The sequence below is a fragment of the Vidua macroura genome, chromosome 12 (genome assembly GCF_024509145.1).
Source record: "Vidua macroura isolate BioBank_ID:100142 chromosome 12, ASM2450914v1, whole genome shotgun sequence".
Lineage (NCBI taxonomy): Eukaryota > Metazoa > Chordata > Aves > Passeriformes > Viduidae > Vidua > Vidua macroura.
In genome coordinates this window covers 859,322-879,087 of record NC_071582.1, presented here as the reverse complement: position 1 = coordinate 879,087, position 19,766 = coordinate 859,322, and the positions used below count along the sequence as shown (strand labels likewise).

At 38.8% G+C, this 19,766-nt stretch overlaps 2 protein-coding genes across 10 annotated transcripts in view; one reads left to right on the top strand and one right to left on the bottom strand.

The window, feature by feature from the left end:
* Positions 1–19,766, bottom strand: part of DNAJA4 (DnaJ heat shock protein family (Hsp40) member A4) — a 73,607-nt gene that overhangs the window by 6,969 nt on the left and 46,872 nt on the right. The gene's annotated exons all lie outside the window — the stretch shown is intronic.
* ACSBG1 (acyl-CoA synthetase bubblegum family member 1) overlaps positions 1–19,766 on the top strand; it is a 41,166-nt gene that overhangs the window by 1,303 nt on the left and 20,097 nt on the right. For 5 of the 9 annotated variants that reach the window (XM_053988527.1, XM_053988526.1, XM_053988522.1 and 2 more), the window contains exons 2-4: positions 305–572; positions 6,092–6,240; positions 14,919–15,001. In XM_053988527.1, the coding sequence (XP_053844502.1) occupies positions 6,161–6,240; positions 14,919–15,001 (163 nt within the window). In that variant the 5' untranslated portion in view covers positions 305–572; positions 6,092–6,160. Of the gene's footprint in view, positions 1–58; positions 78–304; positions 573–6,091; positions 6,241–12,620; positions 12,888–14,918; positions 15,002–17,895; positions 18,044–19,766 lie in introns of those variants that run through there. The other 4 variants (XM_053988524.1, XM_053988529.1, XM_053988521.1 and 1 more) reach the window with 4 other exon arrangements.

Here is a 19,766-nt window from a genome sequence, read left to right as displayed (position 1 = left end):
CTTGTTATTTGCCTTTTCCTCAAGCCGGCCTGCCTGGAGCGCACTTGGAAGCTGAGCTAGTTTTCATCTTTCTCCAGGTAACCAAAGGTCTTCAAGTAATTATTTACTGCTCAGGGGAAAGGAGATAACTGCTCCTTATGTGGCTCTGAGCAATAGCATTTTTTCCTAGAAGATGGCAACTCAATGCTGAAAAATCTCAAGTGAAAAATACAGAAAAGCTGCATGAACTGAGAACAGATTTTGTTCAAACTTGAGTTGAATAGGAATGCTTGCAAGCTGTTTTTATTTTTTTTTTTTATTCCAGGAAACAGTTCTTCATTCCTGGGAGTAGTTTTATGAAAGCAGACTGTCTCCTGTGATTATGATAACTCAAAGGTTCCAGTGCCCTGCCCTGCCAGCTGCAGCCCGGGTTGAGTCAGGATGACTGAAGGAGAGGGCCCTGTTGTGTTGTCTAACAGCAGGAAATGGGGAAAAAGAGAAAGAAAAAGGGGGAGGAAAAGCAGCAGTGTGAGATCCAAATGAAAATTTGTCATCGTGTAGTGCTCTGAAACGAACTTCCTACTGTATTTCAGGTAAATACTATTAGAAGGTTGAATTAATGCAATCTACTTGTATTCAGCATGTGAATTTACTGAAGGAGGGGGAGCTAATTACAGTAAACCAACAAGAAATATAAATGAAAGGAACAGTTCAAAACCACAAGAAAGAAATCAGTGTTGGTAACTATTATTTTTCCAAGCATAATTATCAGCAGCTGAACGTGTAAATGTATGTTTTGCAATTGTGAAATTATATTGACAAGTAAATACAGGAACTCTTCTCTAAAAATATTTATGGTAAGTTACTCTGTAAACTTGTAGGCCAAGAACAAAATATCTCCTTTTTAAGGAAAAGAAAAGGTTTATTCTCATAATGGTCTCTACCTTAAAGATAAATTAGCTCTAATCTGTTGTTCTGAACATATTACTTCCTTTTAAGAAGAAACAATAAATCGGTTTGTAGCTTTGTAGTAGCTGAATGCTTTAGCAGATGAGAAGCTTTCAAAGCACATAGTGAATTTTAGAGATCCATTTTTAGTATGTCATAAAAAGAGTACGTAATTTCTGTGAGTAGAAATCCTCATGTAGGTGTGTGTAGATACTGGTACATATAATAAGAACTCACACTGGTGGATGGTTTCTTACTGTTAACATTTGGTACTTGTAATAACAGCCGAAAACTTGGCTGGTTTGGATCTTTGCTTAAGAGGATTGAGTCTCCTGTGTCATTTAATTTCATTTTATTAGGGAGACCTACCAGGTTGTGTTTACCTTCGTATGCAGTATTTGTTTTCTCCATCTTTGGTTCCAGTTGGTACAATCAATTCGTTATTTATTCAAGGAATTAGTGGGAAAAGTAGTAAGGGTTGGTGTTTGAGATTATGAAAAGAGGAGAGATACCACTCAGTGGGTATTCTTTGCACCATCACATGCATCTCCTACATCACTCATGTTGGAGTGATGCAGTCATTCTGATACCTGAGGGGAATACAGTCCTGCAGCTGTCCGAAGCAAGATGCTTCCTATTTATTAATACTTTATCGATGTATTTATGGAACAGAGTTAGAATCCTCCTCAGCAGATGGTTTTGCCATGATTAGTAATAAATGTGATACAGCCTTGACTCATGCAGACATGTTTTTCAGCCATTGCAGTGGTGGTTCCTGTGCTCAACCAGCCTGGTGATCAAGGGTGTGTATGCCCAACTCTGTTTCTCGTGGTGCACACCTCGCCTCCTTTAGTTTTTGGTCGTTGCTAATCGGGAGTTGCTTACCCATTTCTCAGAGGAACAGCTGATTTCTTTTACTGTTCTTTCCCTTTCTTCCCTCCTGCCACAGGAATCGCCTTGTTGCTTTTTAGTTGCACAGTATCAAATTTGGGTGTGGCTGTCAGCAGGAAAACAAGCGGAGAATTTCTGTTCTCTGCAGGGAGGCAGGAATGGACTGGAAATGGGGAATAATTAGATCTGGAGTCTGTTTCGTTTAGCCACCAGAGGACTCTGGTTCTGAAACAGGTTAGCACAAAACAGGAGTTAAATCAGAAGTTAAAACTGGATTTAAAACTGCTTCCCCCCGACCTTGGGACCATGCAGCATCTTTATATCCTACAAAAATTATGCATTTATCTTTTAATCTCATTATATAAACCACTGCTAGAATCTGCTTGTTTGCATTTTTTTAAATCTGGCTATATTGCTATTTCTCATTCTTGTTGAAAGTAGTATCCTGGAGACACAGGTAAAAGCTGCTGAACTGCAGCTTCAGCTTCTTGCAGCACCCTTGATTTTTATAAATAAGTATAAAAAAAACTTTTATTACAAACACCGAGGGGGGGAAAAAAAATCAGGAATCTGAGGGATTGTGTCTCTTTTAAGTCACACTAAATTTGTTTAAAGAGCTTCAGTATTTCCTCTATAAGGTGAAATTAGAATCACGGCAGACTTAACTTTGTGCTGAGCTGGATTCTTTCAAGCACCCAGATCTCAAAAGTTAGCACAATTTCTACAAACTTCTTAGGAAAATATCCTTTAAATAATATTTTTAAGCTATGATTTTTAGTCTTATTAAAGATGTATGTTAAACAGTCAAATGTGACAGTTTCATTTAATGAACCTTTAATGGCCCTGGGCCCATAATTATTATACAAAAAAGCATATTTTCTACAGAAACAAACTGTTAGAAAAATCTTTTTGCTATAGATGGAAAGTAAAAGATCTGTATCTCCAGGAAAAATGTAATTGATGGCATTTGTTTTGGGCTATTTTAGGGTAATGTACAGTGAGTAACTAGCAGTCACAGGTTTGCCTTATCTGAATTCCTGCATTAGAAATAAATTAGTATAAAAAGCATATGTGAGTTTTAAAAAGTTGTTGCTTGCCTGGAGCTTTTCATTCTGGAATCTGCCCTCAGCATCATCTCCTTGGCCCAAGGTAGCATAACTTGGTTGATCCTTAAGGTATGTGGTGAGACTCACTTGTTTAGTAAGATTTAATGGGGGCTGTGCCAGTGTAGTATTTGAAGACATGCTTGGATTTAGAATTTTACATAAACCCCAAAAGCAACTCTCATTTAGTAGATCTGTGGAGTTTAATTTTTTTTTTTTTTACTTTAGCGAAAATGTTTTAGACACTGAGTGAATTTTTTAATTTTATGAGAAAGTAGGAAAAAAGAGGGAGCTGTAGATAATCACAGCAAATGTAGTTAACAGAACACAGCAGGCAGAGGGCTGCAATTAGTAGCAAGTTGAAAAGATGACAGGCTCTAAGAAAACGGATATGAAATAATAAAAATATATTAGAAGTGGTGCAATTTATGTAAAGAAACTTAACAAGGCCTTTGAAACAGGCTTTGAATAAAGGTTATGAGATGTTCTGCTGGTAGTGGTTGTGAGGTAAGGCTTTTTTTGATTTGGTTTGGATTCAGTGCTGGAAGATAGGAAGAACAATAGGACTACCAGCTTAATGTTTGCACCAAAAAGTATTGTTTGGCACTATTTGTTACCAGTTATATGACTAAAAATGGGGCCCTGTCATACAATTGCTTAAACTAACTGGGTTGACTAGCAAGGAGCATCCAGAATTAGTCCAGCCCTCTGTCCATGTTAAGTAAACACAAGTTTTATGGTGAAACATTCACTTTCTTGCCTTACAAGTAAATAGATGGGCAAGTACACAGCCCTGGGTAGTTTCACGTTTCCATAGTCTTACTGTGAATTAAACCTGAAACATTCTGTCCCAAGCGTGCTCCACCCACACCAGGGCTGGTCTGCCTTGTGGTGCTGTTGGTCGCTGACCTTAGAAACAACATGGCTTTGGTTTGGCCTCTCTGATATTTCTGTTTGGGATCTTGTGACTGTGCAAATTTGTAGTGAAAGTGTCTTCAACTCTGAGGTATCAGTTGCAAATTTCTGAAAGATACCAGTCCTAGTTGCAGAGCAAAGGATGTGAACACTATGCGAGCTTTATTTGGCTTTTATATTCCTTTATCACTTAGTGAGCCTGTCAACACCCAGAAATCTTACCCCGTAGCTGCAAAAAGCAGCCCATCCCACCACAAAAATTCTGTCTGGGTCTAGTGCAGTCTGGTGCAACTTGCATGCAGGTAGATTTAGGCATAAAAGAAAAGGATTGTAGCATCTTGTAAGGTGCAACACGTAAAAACCATTTCAAGATGAAGGTTTTTTCTGCTGAACTCCATATAAGTTGCTGGCCTCATTTGTTAGGATTTATTTCAAAACTTGAAGACAACCTAGAAATGTGCCAGAACTGCAAAGGCGGGTTCTGTGTAGAACTAGAACTGCAAAGGCAGGTTCTGTGTAGAACTATTACAGCTTGACATTCGTGAGCCTGTTGTTCAAGTGACAAGACTGTGGCTGACAGTTGCAGGAAAACACAGTTTATCACAATGATGTGAGTTTTCTGTTACAGTCACACAGCAGAGAGTCCAAAGCAACTCTTCTCCACCAATTCCCGCTGATAAATTCCCCTTACTTCACAGCCTGGCTTCCCTTCTGGCAGTAACAAGCCGCCCTCGCTACTGGAGGAGTGATCTGCCACTGGAGAATGCTTGACTGTGTCAAAATAATTCGCTAACCATCAGCAAGTTTAAGGAAAATTATAGGAAAAACAAAGCAAAAAAATCCTTCATAAACACAGCGTATACAGAAGACACAAATTAGAGGTTATCTGTTTATTCACTGAAAGTACATGACTTAGAGAGTGAGCAGCCATTTCCTTCCAGAAGACCACCCTGTTATCCAGCCACTAGACACCCAAGATGCAACTCAGCCGAGGGAATTAGCAGTTCTCTGGTTTCCTTCATGTAGCATCTAAAACACTTTAGCTGACCTGAAGAAGAAAAAGAGGAGTTTTCTTTATAATGTTACTGGAAAGTTGGTTGCAAGGAAGAGACCTTGTGGCTTTCTGCAGAGAATTGTTGGAACAAAGTGATTGGAGAATTATCCCAAAATTAAAGAGCTAAATCAATCCTGACAAATAGAGTTTTGCTGCATATGATGACACATTTTTACCATTGAAATACCCCCATTTAGTTTTCAAATATTTTGAAATATTTGATATTTTCAAATCAAGTTTCTGGTGTTGAGAATAGATCCCTTAGAATCTCACTTCAAAGTTTTCTTTCATTTCAAATTGCATTGTCTACAATTATATGTTTGGCTATGGTGCAAGGCACTCTGGAATAAAATCCACACTTTCTATTTGCTTTCTATTTGCTATTTTCATTTGCTGTCTTAGATACTCCTAGTCACTATGGCTGTCTTTGTACCATTAAGTAAAACAGATTATGTTCTCTGGCTCTGAAGGCATGGCTTGCATCTCTCTTCCTCCTCCAGACAGGGTAGTCATTAATATCATCTCCAGTGACTGCCTCTGCCCTGCCTTGTCCCATGCAAGTGCCAGGTCATACAAAACCATGTCACTCACAGTGGGTGGCTTGAGCCATTCTCTGGATTTTGTTTAGTTTACTAGTATAGAAGTAGCCTAAATAGCTGAACTGGACTCTCTTACATCCTGGGAAGTAATTTGTTCAGCCATGTGTAGAAACTTCTGCATTATGCCATAGGCCTGCTGTGGTGAGGTGCAGGAAGTGCTGCTGTAGTTGTGGTGCTGGAGGAGGTGCTTGGCTGTTGCAGTGCTGGGTTTCATAGGTTCTTGACTTTAAGGCATTTCCTAATGTAATTAGTCTGTGTTTTCTTTAAGAAAATAGCTTCCTTGAATGTTCTTTTTTGAAACTAGACTTAGTAAAATTAGAATTGCTTCAACTTGTGTGAATGAATTTGTGGAAATCTTGGCAAAAGAAAAGATTTGCATCTTAAAGCATTGTGAACTCATTAAAATTCTTCTCATGGATAATTAAAGAAAAGTGAATTAAAAAGGAAGTTTAACAGTAAGCAGCTCACAGCCAGTGCGACATTTCAAGCATGTTAAAATCAGAAAGAAATAGCTTTTGTAGCAGTAGTCTCCTCCTCTTGTATTACGTGTTGTTTTTTTCTAACAAATAACCAGTTACTGTTGGTTTCTTTGGTTCTCCAAGTAGCTCATTTATGCCTGATCCGCACAGTTCTTCAGCATATTTGTGACCAGCTCTGCAGGATTTGTCAGCATGCCTGACAGTGGAGAGACTCTCACAAAACAATTGCAGACTGGAAATGCAAGGAATGTTTCAGGAAGCTGTGAAAATGGGTAAAGTAGCTTGAGCACTTATTTTAACAAACTCATATACCAATTTTTCCCAGCTTAAGTTTCTCTTGTACTACTGTGCAGATCTACAAGAATTTTTCCTGGTATCTCTACTATCTAATGAAGAATAAGGTATATCTTTTGAGGCTAGGATAAGAGAAAATTGTTAATGAAGATTATAAATAGGTTTATTCTCCTATGCTAAATCCTACTTTCACTTTAAACCTAATAGCATCATTGAGTAGGGAATATGTTGCTTGTATCTTATTGGTATACAGGATACACCTGTAAAATGTTTGTTTTATAGCACAGATGCTATTTAGCCTCTTCTCTTCTGGATTTGGGGGTGTAATCCTCAGATATTAATTGATCTTTGTGACAGACCATCTTCTTCCTGTGAAAGGCAACAGAACTTAACCAGGTAACCCATCTCTTAGAGGTGGGAGTGGGGAAGTGAATTTTAGAGGAGTGTATTTTGATGTTTATGTTACCTTTTACATGTAAAATAATCCTGCTGGGTGCTGTCTCCTTTCTGTCCTAGGCAGCACAAAAAGAACATGATGTTTCTTCTACCTGTTGATCTATCACTGGAATGGTATCTTTCAAGAGAGAAATCTCCCCATCTCTAGAGTTTTTGGAAGTACTTAAGATTACAATAAGACATTTCATGGGAAATATTTTAGCTTCTGATTGTTAGAAGTTTGTCAGAATTGCTAAGTACTAGTATCTATTTCCCGAGACTGAATTCAGTCTTCTGTTAAGTTAAATCTAACTTCACATTTGTTTAGGGAATAACTTGCATGTTATGTCTCTTGGAAGATTTGTTTGATCCTTTCAGGTAAAGGATTGGTTGGGATAATTTCTACCATAACAGTTTCTTCTGTTCTGGGCTTTGTAATCCTGGAGGAGCAATCCAAAGACTTAAGGTTTTCATAGCAGGAAGAAGTTTAAGGAATCTTTGAAAACTTTTGAATGTATTGTTGTTGCTTCTGGAATCCCAGTGTAGTTAGTAGTAGAATTGTCATTTTTTTGGTTTAACCTGTCCAAGGATCATAAACCACTATTTGACCTGTGATCAGTATATGTGCACTCCAACTCATGAAAGTTAGGATTTTGCTAAGTTAGTAATAATGCCTCTATTTTAATCCATGCATGCTTCTATTTGTGACAGACTTATTAAAAAAAAAATCTGAGTTTTCTTTGTTAAAGAAGAAAGTTAAAGGAGAATTTAAAAGTACAGTGGTTCGCATCCACTGCAAACAGGAAGTTTAAGCTTCCTGTATTAGAAATATCTTAAGCATTTGGTTTTTTTCTGAATTTCTAATGAAAGAATATCAGACCCTAGAACTTAAAATACTTTTGATGCATTCAAAGTCTTTGGCATAAAACTTCTGTGGTTTGTTTTTGAAGATGCCAGTGCATGTTGCCATGTTAAACGCTGTTGTTTACCTGGTGTGGTTTGAAGTTAGGCAACAAACTTCTGCCCCTTTTTTAGTATGCTGGAAGTAGGATTCCAAGTAGAAAGGATTAGACAAAGAAAATAAAATTGTATCAAATAGAAATAGGAAAGAAAGATCTTTTATAAGGCTGAAATTGAATCAGTGTGACCTAAAAAATGAGACAGAGATGAAATAATGAGTTCTGTGTGACCTAACTTTGCTGCATTCCCTGCAAATATCCATACAGAGACAGATACTGGGAGATTTCTGCTTCAGGTTTTTGCTGCGCTGGGGAGAACAGAGCCAGAAAATCTGTACCAAGGTCAGGTCTGGGTTGCTCCCAACTGCTGAATAGAGCCTTTTTGGGGGGAGAATAAAAAAGGCTCGTTACATTGTTTATTTCTTCCCATTCAGCCATGAAGTTCTCGGCTATCCCTAAAACTGCTCTACTCACCAAAATAAATGACCTGATTTTTGAGGATATTTATTCTTAACGAGAATAAAGTGCTTCAGTTCTGTTTTTTGCAAGTAAAGAAATAGGTTTTACTAGAAGGTGTGTGCCAACTGTGTTATATGGTAAAATAGATCTCAGCTGTTAACTTTATCACTAGTAGTTTGTTCTTTATTCAGCATTTGTTGAGCTTTTAAATATATCTTTGTGAGAGAAGAAGTTGTGTGAGTAATTTGACAAAGATTGGTTTCTATGAAAAAACTATGAAAATCAAAGCGATTGTTGAATCAACTGATCCTTTTTGCAAGAGTAGGAACATATCTGGGCTGATCTGTGACCCTGTTTTTAAGTCTCATGAGGGCATGGAAACCAATTAACAGCTAAATCTAACCTGTCCTTCAAGGGCAAAGGGGAGCTTTTAAATAGAATTAATAAGGAATGTATTATAATATTGCCCTCATTTGAATAGAGGAGTAATTAGTAAATTAGTAAATAAGACCTGTCATAATAGACAGCACTGTCCTGTGAAGGGCCATGGGGACCTCCTGTGACTCTCTATTCATTATAGGAAAATGTTACATTACAGAAAATTAGGGTTTAAAGAACTAATATGGTGTGTCATTACTGTGGGGTTTTTTTTCCCTTATGTCATAAAAAATGAGAAAACATCTTCAGAACATCTTGGGTAACAGTTGGCAGCACCTCAGTCTCTGGAGATACAGTATTTTCTTGGCTGTTTCTGTGCCAGTCTCTTTAGCTGCTGAGCTATCAAAGCTGTGGTGCTATGCTGATTTAAGTCAGAGTGACTTTACTGTCTTTGTCTAGAACTCTAGGTCATAGCTGTGATTCTGAATTTATTGTCTTGTGCTCATTTCTACAGTCTGTCCCCAGAGTTCTGTTTTAAAATACTGGATTTGGTATTTTGGTCTCTTGTAGGATACATGGGGATTTGGAAAAGGATTTCTCATGAATGAGATCCAGATGAAGATAATTACTTTCAGAAGTCTCTAGGCAAAATACCAAAATCATTACAGTTTTCAGAGGTTACCCATAGGTAATTTAAGCCATTGCTTTTTGCTGCCAGAAGAGTTGGCAGATGAATACTTAATATTCCCTCTTGAATTCAAATGCCCCAATGAGCTGTTGAAAATACCTGACACCCAATGAAAAATTCTTAAGAATGTGCAGATGTAGACCCAAAACACTCCCCAAAGCAGCTCTAATGCAGAGTAAGGCTGGTGGAATGTATATAGCTGGGTTGGCCAGGAGAACATGCAGCAAAAGCTTGGAGGGGGGAATTCCTCAGTGTTGGAACAGAGATCAATATTTAGGACACTTGTCACCAAGACTGAAACAGCACAAGAAGGACACTTGATTGGAAGAAGGATGTTTTATCATCCACTTTATAGTGGATTCCTTAAATAATCAAGCCACCAAGCTGCAGGAGTTTAGAGAAGGAATTCACTAAGTTGTCCTCAAGAAAAGCAGGCAGTGAAAGATAAAATCAAAAATTATGAAGAAGTTCTGTCTTGGAAAAAGGCACATTTTCCACTTCAGCCTATTTTTTTTGGTGTTTATTAAATAGGATTAATATTTAATAGTTAGGAAAGCCAGTTCAACAAAGAAGTGTTTGAGAAAAAAATACTTGTGCAAATGGGGATCTGCACACATTGCTCCCTAAGATAAACACCTGTATCTTACAAAATATTTCTTTGGGCAAGGCAAGCAGAGAAAGGAGTTTAATTAAAAGGTGGGGACTTTATTGTAAGAAGTATGAAGTAACGTGCCCACTGCCACATGAATGCAGTCTCTGGTGGTGGGTGAGCTTGTCGGTGATATGCTCGGAGGAGCAGCAAGGCAGAGGAAGGAGCTGCACTGGTTTGGATCATCACAGTGAGGGTAGAACAGCACCGAGCCTTCCTGGGAGCCACTGAATCTGGAAGCAGTGCTGTCAGAGCATCCCCAGGAGAAGCCGAATGGGATTGCTTTTTGGAAAAAATCATGGAAGGGACAGAGAAATGGTATGCATTCCACAGACACTGTAACTGAGCATTCCCTCCCTACTGGCTGTGTTCTCTGTTGCAGACGGTCTGCAGGATAATTTATTTTGAAAGGACAAAAGCAGAAAAATTATGCAATCGTGCAAGTTTTATAACGAAAGCTTTGGAAGTTAAGTGGACCTGAACTGCAGTAACATGGTTGACCACAGCCAGAGCTTTGCACCTTGAACACGCTGTTCTTCTAAACACAGGCATCACAACCTCAGCTTATCTGATAATGAATGCAGCATCTTCAACAGTCATCATGTCTCATCCATTAAACCAGAATTAAATTAATTAATTAATAAAAATATTTTGCTGTATGGTGATCTCACATGTGGTACAACACTACCCAGGAGCAGGGTGGGAGTGGAGAATCTGTGTAGTGAAGAAGCCTCTGCAACAGGAATACCAAGAAAGGGAGGAGGAGATGGTATCTTCATTGTGAATCTGACAGCACAGGTCTGGAAGCTCAGAATATTGCTCTGAGTGAGTGTGTGGTCTGAACTACCCACTAGTTTCATGGCAAAAAAATTGTTTTTTTGAGTCTTCTTTGTGAGCAGTTGTGAATGTGATTTCCAAATGTAAAAGTACTTTGGCTTGCTATATGTGTGTAGAGGGTTATGAGTTCTGTCTACAGGAATACCTTGTCCTGTATTAACAATTCATGTATGTAATTGTTTGTTAAACTGCTTATTTTTGCAACTTTATAGAAAGCCTCTCTCTCTAGAAAGGTTGATCTTTTAAATTTTTGATAATCCCTGTAGAGAGCTGACTGGTAAAAACTTAACATTGACAAGAATACAGGAGTTGAACAACAGGAATAGGATAAGGAACAGGAATACCAAAAGAATGAGATGTCTTTTTATTTGCTCCCATACGTAATCTGTTTAATGAATAGGTTCCCCTTAAATTTCATAATAATATGATGGCTACATAACAGTGTTCATATTCTCTTGGTGCAGTTTGTGATAGTAGAAATCACTCTGCAGAAACAAGGCCAAAATGTATCCTAGACCATAAATTTCATAGTTTTTAAATTTGAGAGAAAAGCTACAATCTAATTATGCAGGACACTCAGTGTATTCTGTAAGGCTTATTCAAGTGTGAATTTCTGTAAAATGTTCTTTCCAAAGAAGAAAACGGTTTATTATCATATTAAAGACTGACTTTGTAGATTCTCTTCAGTTTTATTGTTTGTATTATCACTAGATTTTACTATGAGGAAACAATTTAGAGGACAGCAAATATCTGACTGTATCTAGCCTGGAGCATGAGGTGTAAGCAGAAACTCTAATTGCCGGAACAGGAAACAGAGCCTGTGGAAGGAGAAGGCTAATTCCAAAGTCCCTTAAAACAACAAGCAAAAACTATGGAAATTAGTATCACAGTAAGTAGTGATTTGCCATTAATCACTAAGCATCATTATGATAACAGAACAAACAGTTTTTCTAGTGTGCAGATAGCAAAAGAGCACTCATTCTGTAATGATAAAAGCAGTGAGATTTAGCCGTGGCATTTAGTTTCTGTAGTTACAATAAGAAGTGATACTGTATTCAGTGGTTGGTATCAAATACACTCAGATAAAACCAGTAGTTGCTATGAAAGCAAATCTGGATTGGATGCTTCTCCTCTGGTGACTCACACCCAGCAGGAAGGGCTGTCAGTTACATCAGTCATTATTTTACCTCACACATGCATTGCTTCCTGGGTTGCAAAGATAAATCTCTCCAGAGCTGTTACAGTCATGGAAATACAGAGGGAAAGGAAGCTCTCCCTTTGTTAATCCCTTTGTTAATAGAGAATGTTCAGATTCTTGCTTTTCAGCTGCTGTGTGAGAACATACCAGTGTGGAATAGCATCCAAGGTGCACAGGGCGGTGGTGGGCTTTGCCCCAGACCTCTGGATAAGCCAGCTGGCATAAGCTGTGCTTTCCTCTCAGGTGAGAGCAGTGTGTTGAATTCAGGCAGCAGATGAGGTCATGTTTGCTAGAGTGGTATCTTGAAATTAAAGCCCAAATTACATCAGGAAATACTGTCATTCAAAAATCACCCATGCTAATGGAGTTGTACAGAAATGCGCTTTGGTTAGTTCTAGCTGGTCAATCTTTTGGAACTTTATCTCAGTTTTCCTAATTGACTTGTTCAAGTGACCTCTACTGTTAAATTCTCGCTCTGTGTGATTTGTAGAGGTTTTTGCTTATTATCTTTGGAATTGTAAACTTGCAGAAAACAGATGCAGAAAGTCCACCTTTAAACTGGTAGTTGGATTTTGGAAGATGCTTGCCGTGCACTAGTAACACTGAATAATTTAATGCAGAACCTCAGTCTTAATGAAAAATTTAAGAGCCAAAGTCCATATCTCTGAAGCATTTTGGTGTTCCTGGGGCATCTTGGCACCATGCTGTGGTTCTGCAGTGCCTTTTCTCCTTGCTTCAATTTATGCTCAGTAAGCTCTTGATCAGACAGCCCCGCCAAATTCTGCTCAGTTCAGTCTTGAACAATTCCAGATGCCATAACCGTTCTTGGATATTTACTTAATTTTTAAAGGAATAACTCCTAATCAAAGGTTAAAGTAGAGTCATCAAAGCCACATTCTTTCACTCAGAAGCAGTGGTTCTGAATATACACAGAAATTGTTGTTGGAAGAGAAAATTTCTTAATTGTACTTTCAGGACAAAAAACCTCACTCTCAGATGAGCTGCCTGATTCATGGGGACAGGTAAGAACTATGTTGCATGGAGAGTTCCCAACTGTAACACTCACAAAGATACTGAATGTGTAGGGATCCTCGTGGAACTTTTGCACATGGAAGCATTACTAGAGGAAGTCCAGAAGTTCAAATGTTGGTTGGCTGTTTTTCTATAAAGAGAATATAATGTAAACTGAACCAGTATCCTACAACAGGTTAGAATAAAGCAAGCTAAAGAGATATTAATCTGGGAAATGTCATTAATGATGTTTATTAGTTTTGAATATCATCAAATGAGGCTTCTCTGATACATCACTGATCAGAATTGTTTTATTCAGAAGGCTTTTCTGCTCTTTGTTTTCATCAAAAAAGTTTCAGTTATCTTTGGACCAAGATTTCAGGTTATTTGTTTTGTAAAATAATAAAAAGTTTAATTATTCACAAGATAGTTAAAGGAAAAGGTTCCACTGGATTGCTAAACATCAAATATAGTTTTTCTTTAAAGTAGGAAAAGAATCAAGAATTATATCAAGTGGTTTCAGATGGCAGACAAACATATGTTCTTAAGTTATTTCAGATGGGTTTTTTTTTGTTTTATTCCCAAATAGGTCTTCCTGGTCTTTCATTCTGTCTTTGCAGTCCCACTTCATTAAGCCACCATTTCTTCCACATATCAAACACAGGCTTACCTTTCAAAATGCAGGATAATCCCCTTCTATATTTAAATTACTCAGTTTCTCATCAGCATCTGCCTTCACCAAGGCAGTGACTATTTTCAGATCCTCATTTTGCTTTTCAGACAAGCCCTTTCATGTTTTATGCCATTATGCCATTAAGAAGAGAGAAAATATCCTCACAGGCAAGATTAGTGATGACTGCTTGTTTTCCTTCAGCTGCTTTTGTGACCTGTGCCCTGCTCTGAGGGGACCTGTGGGGAAGAGTGAGGCAGGAAAAGAACTGTGGTTGTCACTTCTGAGAGGTGAAGAGTTACGTGGTCTGCTGCATTATTGTAAAGGGGATACAGCTTGGTTAAGGCTTTTGTGACTAACAATACTAAATTATAGGAGTGTCCCACATATATAAGTATTTTTCAAGTGTGGTTGTTAACATGAAATGGGAAATAGTGCCTGATGTAGTGTTTGGCCCTGCTGTTTGCTCCCTGTCACCACTGTGTAAAAACTGCTTTGAGGTTATTTATTTGACAGCTGTGAAGGGCATTGTTTCAACTTTCTTTTTCTACATTTTGAGTTAATTTGTTACACTGTGGAGGGGGAAGGACTTCCTGAGCTTCACTCAGGACTCTTCTGTTGTACCTATGGAGAAAGAATGAAGGAAATCCTAGCTTCTTCTTAGCCTCTAAAGGCTGCTGATTCCCACCATTTGTTCTACGAAATGAAATTAGCTAAATTAAAAAGTCTTTATGCTGCTATTCCTGAATAATCTGTAGTGCATTGCTATGTTCCGTAATTTCTAAATGCTTATTGTGTAGATATTTTGCACATGGAATTCTTAGCAGTCTGTCACCTTACAGACTTTTTGAGTTAGCGTTTGTATTTGTACTTTAAACTTGGTCTGTTTACTTTTAGGAAAAGTTAATTTCTTTCATGTATTAATGATAATTTGTTGTGTTGGTGACATTTTTTAGAAACTTCATTATTATTATTATTATTATTATTATTATTATTAACTAAATTGCCTTATCTTCCTGGCCTGAAAAAAAAAGCCCTGACTTCAGAGCTTCAACAGGTATCAGTAGTGACAATTTACAAAGTGTTGTTATATTAGCAGTGTGAATGTGATCAGGGTTAAGATTGGTAACTCATTATTCATACTTGTACAGTTCATGGTCTCTTTGCTCAGAGTTAGTGTCTTCATCTGATATATTCCATGATGTTGTAACCAAAAGCGTGAAATAAAGAATGTCATTCTTAGGATTTCAAAGTGCTTGTGAGCTGTGTTTTTGTTTACCTTTTGATATCTATTTTGCATATTTGTATGTTGATCGTGGTAGGTCCTGCTAGTGCTCCTGGATAACATCTTAATAGTTCTATTTGCTTTTAGAACCTTTACAGATGCACAGCCTGTCTGCAGGGAACTGCTGCCTCATTTGGACGAGACCCAGGGTGAAGGCATAGAGCCAGCAGGTGAGCATGTAAAAGATGATCCTTGGAAGTTTGAGCTCTTCTTAATTTTTTTTTTAAATGTAATTTTTATGTCTATTCTAGCAAGTTTTGACTGACAATTTCTCAAGGCTCAGTTAATGAAAGACAAAATTTAAACTGAAGTGAAGTCAGGGCAGCTGAAAATTTTTCAGGAGTTGTCTGCAAATTTGCATGTGTTTCTGCCAGTGTTTGTATTTGAGATGATGACTAGATAAAAATGAAAAATAGCTTGATCCTATTGAGAATCATACAAATTGTTGTGTTACCTTTGGCATCACAGCCTACTCACGAGCTGTCACCTGGGGAGGATTTGGTGTGCAGTGTAATGACTGGAGGCTTTAAAGGAATATCTGTGCCTTGGTCAGTTCTGTGTTGCATCAGAGCATGTACACACTGGTGTCATTTAATCCAGCTGCAGTGCTGAATGGCTTGCCTGAATGTGCTACCATGTGGCTTAAAGGAGGTTTGCTAGCAGAACTTTCTGAGGTTCTTTGGAAGGTTTGCAGCCCTAAGAGAGTTCCCTGTTGCCTTGGAGAGGCTGCTACTGGTATCTGAATGTGCTCATTAAATTAAACAAAATATTTGTTCTAGGAGAAAACTGAAGCAGTGAGCACATCGCTATCTGATCTATGTAGGAATCTTGCGTGCAGACTTTATACATGTGTATAAATATTTATCTGTATGGATATATAGTTACTTTTCAGTGGACAGGTCTTTGATACCCAGTAGAGTTCTTCCCAAGAAGTGAACTGTTAGGTATATGCTTTCAGTGAGCAGGAAATAAATGTGGATGAATAAAGGTGTTAACAAACTCCTTTTTTCAAACTTACAGGGTATCTTTTTGTACTGTTTGAGCTACACGTTCTCTATGTAGATTGTCACTGAGACTGTGATTCTGCAGAGTGCTTGTGAAGGCTCTGACCTATTTCCCTAAGAATTTGTCTGGGACAGTGGTTAAGGCTCTTAGCTGCCTACCTGCTTCTCTCCCAGAGGTTGCTGCTGGCTGCAGTTTAGAGAAGTAAGCTGGGCTGTAAAGCAGTGCTCAGGCAGGAATGCACATGTCATTCAGCCACTCCTGAGGGGTGGCTCCTCAGGGGTGATCACAGCCTCTGCCATGAAGGTGAGGTGAAGAGCTAAGGAGAAGAAGCCATTCCAGCTGTTCCATCGTAATTTTCCTGCAAACACAGGTCACACCTTATCCATTTTAATTAAGCAGTTCCTTTATTGGTGTTTAGATATGTTTCTAGTTGATGAATCAGGAGCTTACAATTTGTTAGACTTTGTCTTCTACTTGACTTTGGGAATCTGTGGCACTACTTGTTATCCATTGAAATGGGAAGCAGTGTTTAACTTGGAAGCATCATACTGCTATGCACATGCTGAGTGGTGAAGTGAGGGCTGAATTTCAAAAACTCCTCCCAAAAGATCTTTCATGAGAAGGAAGTTCAGTGACTGGTTGCAGGAGGTCTACATTGTATGTAAAGAGAAGAGGAGGAGATTCTGATATCTTCTAGTTGTTCAGAACTAACTTCCTCACTTTATAATTGATACATTCTACAAGCTCAGGAGTAAATTTATCTAATGAGGACCACAGGTTGTTCTGGAATTTTTTCCCCATTCCTTTCTACTAACGTATAGAAGCTCATTCCTGTGGAAGCAGGCCAGATTTGGGGTTTTCTAATGTGTATATAAATCCAGAGTACCCTTACTGTTGGCAGCAGGCATTATATTGACTTAAAATCAGTGTGAAGTTAGAAGAGAACTCATCCATACTGGTTTTATACTAATGGAATCAACAAAATAATTTATGTCAGAAAAGAGCACTGGAGGGCAACTAGGATGTCTTTCTGCTGTAGGAAGCCTTGTGGCTTTGTTCAGCTGAGTTTTGAAAACCTCCAGGGAAATTGTACAGCTTCTCAGTACCTCTTCTTAGGCTGAGTCACCTTCATTGTGAAATTCTTGATCCAGCAAGAATTTTCCTTGCTGCAGCTCATGTCAATTGCCTCTTGTCCTTCTGCTGTGTGCCTCTGAGAAGAATCTGTTTTCCTTGTAATACCTGCTTCAGTCTTTCACTGCAGGTAGATTAATTTTTTTATCTTCTCCAGACTGGAGAAACACAATTCCTGCAGGGATTCTTGTACATGGTGTGCTCCAGGCCCCTGACTGCCTGGGAGTCCAAAAAAGGAGTCCCTTTTTTGGGCTTGTGCCAGTTTGCTTGTCAGGATCTCTCTCTTGCACACTGTCTCAGGGGCAGCCTCAGGGGCACTGAGTAGGGGGAAATAATCCCTTTCCTTGGTCTGCTGGCTTTGGGTTGTGTCAGCCCATTCTTCCAGCGGATGGCCTCCCTGCCTTTTGTCCTGTCAATCACTTCCTCAAGTTTGCTCACTGAAGCTGGCGAGGGTGCATTCTGTTGTCCAGGACAGCAGTGCCATCGTTGTACAGTGTCATTCTCACAAGTAACCCCTGAAGAATGTCACTTGGAATTGACTGCTAACAAGCCTTAGAATTGCTGACCACTGTTCTTAAAGACTACTTATCCAGTCAATGTTTTATTTACCTGTTCCTCCGGTTGCAGCTGGTTCAAACCTTCCAAGGATGCTTGGGCTATGTAGAAGTTGTCAAAGACCCTGTTAAAGGTAGAGTAAGCAATGTGCTGCTGCTCTCGCTATGTCAGAGCTAGTCACTCATCTTGGAGGCAGGTGCGTTATATTTACCAGGGCCAAGTCAAGGGTGCCCATTCTGGCTGGTTTCAGTCACCATTTTATAGCTCAAAATTACTTCTAGGAGGGTTTGTTCTATAGCATTTCCATGGACTGAGGTGAGGCTGATTGGTCCTTAGTTTTATGCATCCTCTTTCTTCTGCTCTTTGAAGACAGGTGTGGCATTTGCCTTTTTTCTTGTGATGGGGACCTTACCAGATTGCTGTGCTTTCTCAAAGATGACAGAGAGCAGCCTTGGGATGGCTTTGACCTGGTTTCTCAGCATCCACTCTGAAGGAACCCATCTGGTCCCATCAGCTCTTTTGTATGTGTCCAATTTGTGTAAGTGGTCCCTACTTTGATGTTTTGCTGCTGTAGGTAAAACATCTAACCTTCCACTAGGCATGGAAGCTCAGGAAGCCTGACCTTGCCAGTAAATACCAAGGTGAAGAAGGCACTGAGAGCATCAGCCCTTTGCATGTCTTGTGTCAGTGAGTTGCCCACAATATCACTGGTTCTCCCTCTGGTTGCCACTGTACCTGTAAAAGCACTTCTTGTGACTTTTCACATTACTCACCAATTTCAATTCCGAGTTTTGACTTTCCATTCCTGCATGCCTGGGCAATGTTTCTGTAGTGATGTTTCCTCCTGATTACACCCTCCACACACTTTCATTTTGGCGCATCGTAATCAGGTTTAGAAGCGTCAGTGTTGTTATGAAGCTTATTTTATACTTGTCCTGGTGCACCACTCCCTCCACGTCAGCTCGTGGAGGCATTCCTTGGAGGGTATCGTAATTCTCTGGTCCACACTGTAGGGGTTTACTGATGTGAAGAGCAGTATGTTTTATTGTAATTAATAATTGTTCCCTTTTCCTGCAGTGGAAAAAAGTAGATGTTTCCATTAATTGAAATATTTTTGTGTGTTTTGGCTAATTGAAAAATATTTCCTCTATTTATTGTCTTTTCTGTTAGAGAGGGTAAAATAATTTGTTTCTTGTGGAAAACTGGTAATATAGCAGAAAACTCTTCTTCTCCCCCAGCTGTGGCAAGGCAAGCCACAGGAGCTGGTTTGTGTGTTTTATTAGAAGAATCACTATGTGATTAGGCTGGCCGAGACTTTCAGGTTCACTTGAAATTCCAAAGTTCTGTACCTTTGTTTAATCTGTTTATTGGCACAAGGATAAGTTTGACACAGATACCAAGCTCGCAGACTCCAAACAGTGTGTATTCAGCTCCAGCTCTTACTAAAATGAAGTTAATATTTCAGGGTCACAGACATCTTGAAGAAAAGTGAAAAATAGTGGGTGAGAGGAGGAATGGTGTATTTCTGTTGTCAGCAGAATGTGATGGCGTCATAGCTGTGGAATCTTGGATGATGACTGACAGGAATGCCTCCAGCAGAGAGCTGAATTCCTTCCCTCGTCATTAGGGCAGAGTGATGTTTTGCAGCATCTGGCATATAATCAAGACTCTGTTTTGTGAGTTAATTCTGATTCATTTTCAAGCAGAAGTTAAATTACTGGTTTACTTCTTGCTTCGCAGGGCATATCTATGGAATATCACTTGGAGTTGCTCAGCTCATGCAGCAGGGCCATTCCACAATCAGCCTGTCTATTTATCTGTCTGAAAGGTGACCTTGGGTCTTTTGCATTTTGTATGACTCTCAGAGCTGTTCTTCCATAAACATCTGAATTCATTTACATTCTCAAATCCTTTCTGGCAGTCACCAGAATACTTGCAGGTCAGGTAGTGAACAGAGAGAAGGTTTCACTAATGATATTAGCTTTAAACTGTAGGAATAGTGTATTTCTCTTGATTTCTCTTGATCCTTCATGTATCCCAGAGGTCCAGCAGTTTCAGCCAGACTGATTATACATGGGAAAAAAAAAAACAAACGTTATTTGTTGGTCTGTTTAAAGTAATTTTTCATATCTGGGCTTGCACCATGTCAGAATTTACCATTTTACATGGTGGAAGGAATAAACTGGCTGTTTTTAAAATTACAAAATGTGTAATGTGTTCTATGTTGTGTATAATTTCAAACTT